The 10,540-nt window shown below is 45.3% G+C and overlaps 1 protein-coding gene across 2 annotated transcripts in view; it reads right to left on the minus strand.

Moving 5' to 3' along the window:
* The window catches only part of ABCB7 (ATP binding cassette subfamily B member 7), a 39,187-nt gene extending 29,333 nt beyond the window's left edge, over positions 1–9,854 (minus strand). The window contains exons 1-3 of one of the 2 annotated variants that reach the window (XM_044427162.1): positions 9,567–9,854; positions 2,698–2,775; positions 992–1,078 (exon numbers count right to left, since the gene is read on the minus strand). Coding sequence is in view for 1 of the 2 variants with exons in the window: in XM_044427161.1 (XP_044283096.1) it covers positions 992–1,078; positions 2,698–2,775; positions 9,252–9,308 (222 nt within the window). In the remaining variant the exon portion in view is untranslated. Of the gene's footprint in view, positions 1–991; positions 1,079–2,697; positions 2,776–9,251; positions 9,324–9,566 lie in introns of those variants that run through there. The other variant, XM_044427161.1, reaches the window with a different exon arrangement.
* Between the last annotated feature and the right edge of the window lie 686 nt (positions 9,855–10,540).

Here is a 10,540-nt window from a genome sequence, read left to right on the forward strand (position 1 = left end):
CAATGAGACGCAGGGATCTGTTGACAAGATTACAAACCCTCTCTACACCTCTCCCATATTGTATAGCAAGCTGAGGGTGTGCAAAACAAACTTTTAGGATCTCAGATTAATCCAGCAATCTGGAAGCTAATTTCAGAATGTTCCTGGTTTGTCTAAGCCAAGGTTAAAGTCAGACATCCAGCACCAAATCAGGGTAAATGGAAGCAGAAGTCTGCTTGACTCAACTATGTCTAGTCCAGACACAACACTAGCCATAGGTACTCACCAAAAAAATAGCGGTGGGGGAAAGGATACAATCCTTCATGTGCCTGGATGTAAGCAGCCACAGGAATAGTCATGTCAAACTTAGGGGAGAATACTTTATTTAAATCTAACAGAATTTGTACCACATTTCAAGGCAGCTTGCAAAGTAAAATTGTAAAATAACAATAAAAATGTAATTGACCAAACAAGCGTTTTTCAAACTCAGTCCCCAACCCCATCATGACCTTCACAGAAGAACCTAATGCTTATTATGCACTTGAACTTGCGGTCAGTTGCCTTGGAGGGCTAGTGCTGTGTAAACATCTGAAGCAATTAAAATAGACCAGTCCTTGGCTATCAGGACTGCCATGATGCAACCCGGAAGTGGCAATAATGCCTAGTGGAGAAGTCAGCCTTGTCACTTACTTCCTGAACTCTAAGAACTGCTGGTCATACTCATTAAAAAAAGAAACTCCCCGTGGACACCTTCTACCCAAGAGATTCATTCCAAAACGTGGGAGTACAAATTGGTTTCAGCGGTCTCATTCTTGCTTAGGATCGAATAATTTGAAGCAGCTTATACAAATGTGGGTTTACATTTTGTCAAACTATTTCAGAGAAACTGGAAGGGAACCTAGCGGAAGAATTCACCTTTTCTCACAAAATAAGCCCAGGACAAGCTGCGGGGACATTAGCTTATAGTACACTTCTATGCAGAAACATAAATATGTACAACAACAGTATTTACCCTTTCCTTTGGATCGGAATGGAGTCCTCCACCCGCATGTCCATGCCAGCATGTTCTTTTTTCTATCTGAGACCACCCTTGAAGAGTCTGTGCAAGGTAGAATGCAATGAAATGGATTTGAGTGAATTTTGCCAGTCTCCTAAGAAGGGCATCAAATAGCTCTGTCCTCACTGAAAAGGTTTGGGCTGGGGGAAGCATGAGGCATTCCAGAAATGCCAGGCTGCAGAAATACAGCAACCAAACAAAGCTAACGGCCTGGCAGTGGATCTTCACCTAAATCTCCTTCACACATGAAGCACTGCCCTCATGGAAAACACTTCTGCTTAGCTTGCAATGCGAATGAGACATTTGCGGGGATTGGTACAGGTGTTAATCCCACATACAAGTGCGCAATGTCGTAAAGACCCCAGAGAGTTATAAATCAAACTCAGGGCTGTCTCCAACAACAACAGATTGTAGGGGTTTAACTAGATATGCCTAAATAAAACATTAATAACAACAATCTCAGGAACAGCACATCTGCAATACAAAGATCTTTTTCGCCAATGGCAGACTTCTTCCAAAAATCAAATGCACTGTGAAAGAGATGACTCTGAGTTCCCCTGGAAAATCAGAAAGTAGTAAACGCCCTTGAGCTCATCCTTTATATATCAGATCCTCAAGTCAGCAGCCTTCAAGGTCTTGCTGCAGACATCCTCGCCTCCCACTGTGAGGGAACATGGAACAGAGCCCAGTCTATGGACTACAAAGAGCAGAAGGCTCCTATGGGTTAAATCAATCCCTGAGATGGATGCCTCTTAGGCGGGGTGAGCCTCTTTAAAAGAAGGTAAGCACTGGCACCATGAATTGGTTCCATAATCTGTGCCTGGCTGGGAAACTGTGACGGCTGCAGCTTCCTGGCACACGTAAAGGACACACACGAGGAGTAAAATGCACGCCTGGGCAACTGTCGTGCCCTTCTGTGGTACAGCTTGCCATGATGAACTAGCCCATCATTTTTATATTTTTAACTGGGGTCTTCCAGACAGGAACGCTGGACATGGAATGTCACTTTTCAAAGTGTAGCTAGGCTTTAATCAAAATGCTTAATATCTCTATAATGTTTGAACACTGAGAGCAATTTGGGAAGCATCATAACAATGTAAAGCTCTCATACAAGACCTTAAGAAATGCTTACAAGTGCCATAGAAAGCATTCATTCAGTGTTATTCTTTGCAGAAAACATCATTGCTTCAGCTTTGAAGAAGGGGAGCTAGGAGGTTATAGTGAAAGAAGCTCTGTAAAGAAAAATAATCAAACATGCCTTGAATAAATATTCAGTCGCAGATCACAAGCTCCATAATAGGTGAACTATCTCACACCTGGGCCAAGTTAATGTTGCTGGATGCTTTAAGTTTGTGCTTTGATGTTCTAATTTCTGCAAAAGGAACCTACCACTCCCAGCTGTGATTACTGGGAGTGGGGAAGGGGAGGCTTTGCATAGTAAATCACATTAAATCAGTCTGTATGTCTGATTCTGAAATTCATGTACCATGGTCTAATTTAGGCTGTGAGCCTGCATATCCAATGTGTTCTTGCAGAGGGTGTACACCAACCTTCCTGAACCTGGTGCATCTTTCCAAGGCAGCGAAAACTTTGGAAACAGCAGCAAAATAGAGGGACAGTGGAGAGGCAGAGGCAGGGAGCGAAAGATTGCCCGATCCTACCTTTGCAGGATCCAAGAACTGTTTTGAATACCATCTTCTTGAACTTTGCGATGTGTGTCTGTCTAATATTGGTGGAGCCTGAAAAGAGGAAAAGCAAAGCTGTAATAATGCAGCATTCCAATCTTAGAGCTGGACAATTGGACAATCTACTTCTCTTCACTTTGCAGTGCCATGGAAAGAACCATGTAGGCTCCCTCCTCAAAATCAGGAATGCAACTTCAGAAGCTGGGGGTGGGGGGGTTGATAGGCAGGGTACTAAAAATGCCAGGACCTGAGCTATCCTGAGGTCTTCCCAGTCTTCCTCCCCCTCCAAAATGCCTTCACTAGACATGGAAAAAAGCCTGCCCAGCTAAAATGTAAGGTGGAAGGACAGAGAGGTAAAGATTGCCTCTGCTACTCCATCCAGCTTGCACAAGACGAGCGCAGTCCTCTGAGCGCATGGACTTAGAATCATCGTGACAGGAATGTGTTCTAGGAGCACAAAGAGCATGATCAGAGAATACTTCAACCACTCTACAAACACATGCCTGGCATACTTCAAGACCATTTGTTTCTTAAAAGCAACAAAAGAAAGTAGGTAGGACTGCGAGGAGCAGGTGAAATACAAAACACTTCAACTATTTAAAATGCTAAGTGGCAATGAACCTTCCCCTTCCCACCCTGTGTTCACGCAAGATGCATGTTCCTTCATTTTCTAAAAGCTCCACATCTATTCCAACTTCTCAGCTGGCAGGTGGGTTAATCTGAGATAAACTTCAATTCCACTCAGGCATGTTTTTATATTCACTATGACCTTAACAAGTGTTCCCTCAGTCCTGGTTTGCAGTTAGTTTTTCACTGAAAAGGATCACATGAAATCATGGAGTTCATACCGCAAGGTAGTTGCCACTACAGCCTCGCATAAGGGGGTGTGCTCTTTCTAAAACAAAGGCTCCCTAGCTGACCCCAAGACAAACTTTCTACTGAGACTGTTCAAGACACAAATATAATCCTCTCACAGGCCAGAGCTGGGAAGATGCTGAAGAGTTCTCTCACGGGTTCTGAGGCCCCCCCCCCACACCAAATTATCTAGACTAGGCAGATCTGTGCTGTAGCGAAGTCCCCTACGAGTGCGCGCACACTTCCACGTGGCAGCCAAATAAGAAATGTCACAATTAGCATGAACGCACAATTAACACGAATGAATGTTAAATCATATAGAGTCTACTAAAAAACCTACTGCCAGACTAAAGTGATCACCGGGGGGAGGGGGGGGCACAAATCCAGGGAAAAGCACAAATGAAATCAACAGAAACCTTGAACAATACACAGTGGGTAAATATTACTAACAAAATACGTATATGGGACCCTGTTCCAATGACACAGCTGGGCATTAGAAATGTGGTCACTGTACTGGTTCCCCACAAAATCTGGAGTTTTAAAAACATTGTAACTCTGATGCTGATAGTTTTATGATCCATTACCAATCGTAATTCTACTTACATTGCAGGCATGATTATGTCTGTGCCCAAAAGTATATGTTGGATAAACTACTGGATTACTTAACACAGAGGATAACTCAACATTCTTCACATCTTACTTGCTCGATTCCCCACAATTGGGAACAAAAGCTGGACTGGATGGGCCTCCAGTCTCATGGACCAGAGCTTTTCTTAAATTGTGTTCCATATATGCAAACAGTTGTACATCTGGATGGGCAGCATCGGGACAACGGGGCCTTCTGCCCCATGGATCTGCCTGCCGGCTGTACCCCCACCGCTTCTGTCACTACCAGGAAAAAAATGCTCTCTGTTTTCCTAATACGCTCCATTCTCCCCTTGCATTCTCTTCTTTTCTGGAGTGTTTGTAGCTAAGCTTTGGGTAAGCTACAAGTTAGAATACAATGAAACCTATTTCATTGTGTGATATACCCAATTTCAGGGTAATTGCTAATTTGGAGTCAGGGCAGTTCTATTCCATACGAGGCAATGGAGTCGGCTAATGGCAACTCACTCACTATTCAATTATTCTTAGAAGTGTATCTCAACCAGACAAAACCTGGAAAGCACGCCGAGTGCCCAAAACAGGACTGTGAATCAACACGGCATGAAGCCTTTTAAATTTATTTTTGCATAATTCTGTCCATTTGTTTTAGCACGGCTGTTTGGGCATACAATAACTGATCAAATATTTGCCTCAAGCCAACCGATAACCTTGGGTCCATCTCCCACGTGCGTGTGGACACGAGAGACAACTGTGCCGGGCTCCTGGAGGATCACCGTCCAGGGGATTGGTTTTCCTTTGCTTCCTCTTTGCAAGGGCTGAGCAGGGCTGCCAAGGACAGGCCATGCTAGAGGGGCTTTCATTTACACGGCTGCCCAAAGTCAAATAGGACTTGATATCATGTGACAACAAACAACAGCCTCTTCTCGATTAAGCCAGCACGTGGCATCGCTCAGAACTGTCAACTGATACATTTAAGCAACAATGGAAGATAAATGAAGCAATTCAAATATGTACTATATACAACTAGTACCTGGCATAATTGCAAAGGTTTTGCATTCTGTATCAGCATAGCTAGTAAACTGGGATGAAGTCCTACTGAACTGAGTGAGGTTTATGTCTGAAAAGACATGTGTAAGATTGCTGCTTTAATTTGTTAACAAGAAGTTTGGTCAAACCCCATTACTGAGGCCACCATAATAAACTGAAATATTGATCCAAACATTTAAATAGTTGGACTAATATCCATATCATTCCTGTTTGCAGTAAAATTAGTGGAAACAATGAACAAGAAAATAAATATGCTTGCATCATATGCAACCGTGCATAAAAATGTAACCTTTGTCTCTACCTTCATCTCATTTCATTCTGCAGTTGCGAACCTAAGATAATACCAGCGTGCTGTAATGGTTAAGAGCACAGGACCAGGACTCAGGCAATCTGGGTTCGAGTCCCCGCTCAGCCATGGAGCCAACTGGGTGACTTTGGGCCAATAACAGACTCTCAGCCCAACCCACCTCACAGGGTGGCTGTGGGGATAAGACGGAGAGCAGGAAGAGGAGAGTTATGTAAGCTGCTTTGAGAAAGAAAAAGGGGACACAAGTATGATAAATAGTGCACTGAAGAGGGGTACAAACTTTTTTTTTTTGCATTGCTAAGGAGAGTACAAAGACAAGTTGGGCATCTTTGTTGAATAAAGAAGTCAGGTGACTGTGGGAAAGAAGGGAAAATGGCAGAAAAAATGATATATAAAGCTGGAAATGTCAAGCAGCACTACAGATCAACAACAGCAACAAAATAAGAGACACTGTTGCATGTCAGCCAGCTTATAAACAGCCACTGTAAACAACCACTTTTCTGGGAAATACAGAAAATACAGCATGTGGCAAGACCAGCAGATACAGTAAGCCTCCAGGGTTGTAAACAAGCAAATAAGGATTGTCTCCAGGAGTTGAGCAGCCGGTTTTGGAAGAGTGAAATGCTGATTTACCAATTCCAGTTAAGGTTGGTATGTGGGGGAAAGTTGGCCTGAAAATGTTTGCAGGCCAGCAAGAGTTGCAAGCTTATTTGCAAAGTTAAGCTATTCAATTGCTTGCGTGGAACTCAAACTGCTACCAGGTTAAGTACAGTAATGATTACTTTTCTTCATAAATATGTATCTATAATATATATATTACACCAGCCTCCTTCCAAGGAACTCCAAGAATACATGTTCCATTGCTGCCCTACATATATACAGACACAATCATTTTGTGCTCACTGGATCTATGCGATTGACAGATAGGCCAAGTGTGTGGGAGATCCGGGGTCAACCAGTGCGCTTCACAGCCAAGATGCAAAACCGCAGAAATCTGGGTTCAGTGAAGCCCAAGTCTGCCCTCCGCTCCAGTTCCCACTGTTGGGTTCAGCAACCAATTCATCCAAAACGTTGAAAGAGGTAGTATTCTTATTTTGGAAAGGACTGTAACTGTCCAAACTGTGGTGGCGTATTTGGTTTTCACACAGAACATCCCAGTTTCAAAGCTCAACATTTCTAGGAGAGCGCAGAAAGACCCTTCTCAGGGGGAACCACGGCAAGTCAGTGAGGACAAGAGCGGGCCAGGCAGGACTATGTCCCAGATAAGCAGCTCCTTGTTCTCCACTTTATACTAGCGAAACTGCTACCATCGAGCTGTAGGACTAACTTTGGCCTTTTGGCTATTAGCGTTCCAGTGAAATTGAGCAATGCTACTGGGCTGCAGAAAGGACAGGGGAAAGCTTGCACAACACCTACTACACAAACCTCTGTATAGTCTGACTTCCTTCAACAAAATGGCTGATCTGTCTGCACACAAAACAGTCAGACAACTGTTTCCACTGTGAAATAACACCTTAACCAAAATTTGTGGCCTCTCCTCAGAAGCATGACGAGGAGTCGAGTGGAACGAGTGCGTACAGATGATTATTTAGGCAATGCCAAACAAGGTCAGATGAATTAGGGAAAATAGGACGATTGATGGCGATTGGTCATGATGGCTGCAGGCTACCTCCACTATTTACAAGGGATCTTCAGTTGGAAAGAGCTACGTCCCCATGTCCAGCATTTGGGATTCCCAGAAGCATCAGTGAGCCACTGTGGAAAACCAACACGGAGGCCTTTGGTTTGATCCAGGGTACTCCTCTTATGAAAAACTCCTTCTTTTGGCAATTCCTATGCTAAGCAAAGATAAACTGAATTGTCAAGCCAAGAAGCAACTTATCTCCAGACGACCTAACTGTCTCTGCCCAGATCTGCAGAAGGTGGAAGCTATATTAGCAAGGAATAAGTAACCTTCTCCTTTGTATACCTACTCCACCCTATTAACAGAATTACAGAGCTGTGAGCCCGTCCCTTCCCAATCTCCCTTTGAGTTCAAACTCAAGACAATCCTTTGAAGTGCAGTTCTTTTACTAAAACTGGACAGACTGCAGAAGAGGACGAGCTCTCTAAATTAGCCTTCTAGCAAAGTTAAGGGAGAAGCCTCTGGCCATGCGAAGTGCCAAATCCAAACTGGAAACTCCCACTCTGTCCTTGCCTTTCAGGAGAGGTTCTGGATCCACGCTCGGCGTGGCTCTTGCTGCTGGAGAGCAAGACAGTGTGAAGAGTGAAGCCCTCCAGATGCCCAGCAGCTTTCTCCTGACGCCTCCTTCTTGGGTCAAGGACTGGGTTTTGCAAATGCTTCCCTTCCCCTCCTAAATCCCTTCTGTCCCTTACGAAGCAGGCTGATTCTCCTGCTCTGCCTGAGAAACTTCACTAGCTGAGCTTGAAACTCCAAGGGCCACTTCACTCCTGTGCATCTAACGACTGAATGGAGTGCTAAGAGCGAGAGATGAGCCCACTCTTTACATACAGAACTGCATAAGGAACTGAATACAGAACTATTCTTTCTAGCAAGATTTTCCCTGATTGCATACAGCTGCTTATATGTTTTAGTGTTCCTAGATAAAAGTCAGTGATAATGCCAAAATGATTCAGGAAAACAAAAGAAATATTAGCAAACAATCCTATACAACTCTTCAAGGTGGAAATGTAGCACAACTACAAAGCCTGAAGGGCCTGATCCTGCCTAACCTGGAAAGCCAAGCAGGACGGGGCTGGGTTGAAATCCGACTTCTGACCCGCACTGAGCAGGCAGTTGGATCTGATGATATGATCCCATGTTGCGGATAATAAGGAAAACATACAACACTCTCTTTGGGATTCAAAAACCACATACAGCACGAATAAGCACACAATCATGCGCATGTTTAAACAAGTCCTATAACTACCAGCATTCTTGAGAGATTATTTCTGCTTGCCTTTTTTGCGGAAAACCCACTTTTTGTATTCCTAGATATATTTAACTTGTTAATTTGGTCTACTGTTATTGAACCAAACCAGAAAGAGCTCTTTGTGACCTGTTCTGCTGATGCCATGAATCCAAGAAAAGTGCTGTAAGGGTGCGATATAACTGTGAGGCATGGTAGCCGCCAGTTTGTGAAATAAAGGCTTTGGCCTCATTTTAGAATTACCCATAACAACTACAAATTAAACACTATGGGCTAGTATACCTAAGCATGCTTAACTCTCTGCACTCTTTGCACTGTGGCCAATAAGCAGAAGAACATCTTGGATGGTTCATTTGTTCTTTTATTCCTTTGATCTATTACTCATAAGAAACAATAACCCAGCTGAGAAAAGCAAATGCCATATGGAAGACAAGCAACAAGTGAGGCAGTAACCATTTTGACAGACTGAATTAATAGATAATAGATTAAGCCTCTTATCAACACAGGGCAACCTACATTCCCTAGTGCGCTCTCTCTGATGCAACACTGCCCCAAAAGCAAAATTTCCTTCTGTATTCAGTAATTCAAATAATTGCGATTACCTCTTTGGGTAGTATGTACAGTAGCAGTAAGGCCCTTCATTTGGTTTTGTTAGCTCTCCCAACAAGATAACTGGCTGAACTATGCATAGCTGCAAAGTCATGCGTGCACATGTGCGCAGACACATGCTGTTCAATTCGTTGCAGGCATGTACTGTATTCCCTTGCAAGAATTCTGTCACTGACCTGGTATGCACATAAACCATGTTGGCCTCGGGCAAGGAGGCGCAGGTCACACTCCATCTCCGTTACAGGCAGGGCAGTATGATCTGCAAACCTAAACCAGCGGCTTGTTTAGGGCCTAAGTAACACAATGGTTAGCCTATGGCTTGTTGTTGGGATTGTTTGGCCCTGAACAGCACGACTGCCTGGGTTTGCAGATCATGCCACACAACTTACGAAGGAGCCCAAGCACGATCTGTGCAGCAAAACGGAAGAGCCAGGCGTGCGGTGGTCAGTACGCCCACTCATGCCTAGCAACCCACCAGACGTGAACCCCACCAGCAACCAGCCAACGGGCTGTCACTGCAGGTGAGCAGGGCTAGTAAGAACTCGGTCAATAAACTGCCGGACAGAAGGAAAGTTTTGTTCTCCCTTCAGCAGCATCTTCAAGAGCAGGACTTTATTTCTGCACAAGCATGGAATGGTCCTCTGCAAGATTCCAACCATGCCATCTTCCAGGATACGCCGCTCTATCCCACCGCACCACTTTTATCAGTCTTCTCTGCTGACTGAGCATGTTCAATGCTCCCTGAAAAACCGTTCTTCTTCCTTTGCAGGGGTAACTCATCAAACCTTTAGCTACCCTTCTTGTGCACAAACCGGCTACATTAAGACGGCACCTGGAACTGAGTTTTGCTCTAGCTCCCTGTTAGATGAAGTCAGTCCACTTGCCTGTCTAGCAGAAAGAAAGGGAGCTGCATTCCATGGCACCACCTGAGGCTCAATGGGCTCTCAGTGACCCCAGCATCTGCAGCCACCAGGCTGCTCCTACCTACATCCATCTGGGATGGACTGACTGATGGATTAGCCGTAGTGTATGCCACTTCACATCTGAATAAACCCTGGAACGGTTTCCAAAATATACACAAAACGAGACTGTGATCATAGCAGAGGCTGACTCAAAGACAGTTCACCGGATGAAAGCCACAGAAAAGAAGAAAGGTTCCAGTGCACCAAAAACGTCCGGACGTCCCGCGGGCCAGACGATCCACAGGGCAGGCAGCACTGCAGCCAAGGCTGGGCGGCGTCACCCGCTCCAGGGCCGTTCCAGGGGCGGAGAAGGGGACCTCCGGGAAGGTCGCCGTGCCCCGATCCGGGTGCCGCTGGCTCCATCGGCAGCAGCGCGCCCCGCCGGCTCCCAGGGCGGCCCGTCCCCGCCTGCGGGCCCGCCGCCCGCGCCCATGCCCATGCCCCTGCCCCGCCGCCCGCGCCCGCGCCGACGCACCTGGGAGGCCTCCGGGGGCGGGCGACCC

The sequence above is a fragment of the Varanus komodoensis genome, unplaced genomic scaffold (assembly GCF_004798865.1).
Source record: "Varanus komodoensis strain SLA01 unplaced genomic scaffold, ASM479886v1 scaffold18_3, whole genome shotgun sequence".
Lineage (NCBI taxonomy): Eukaryota > Metazoa > Chordata > Lepidosauria > Squamata > Varanidae > Varanus > Varanus komodoensis.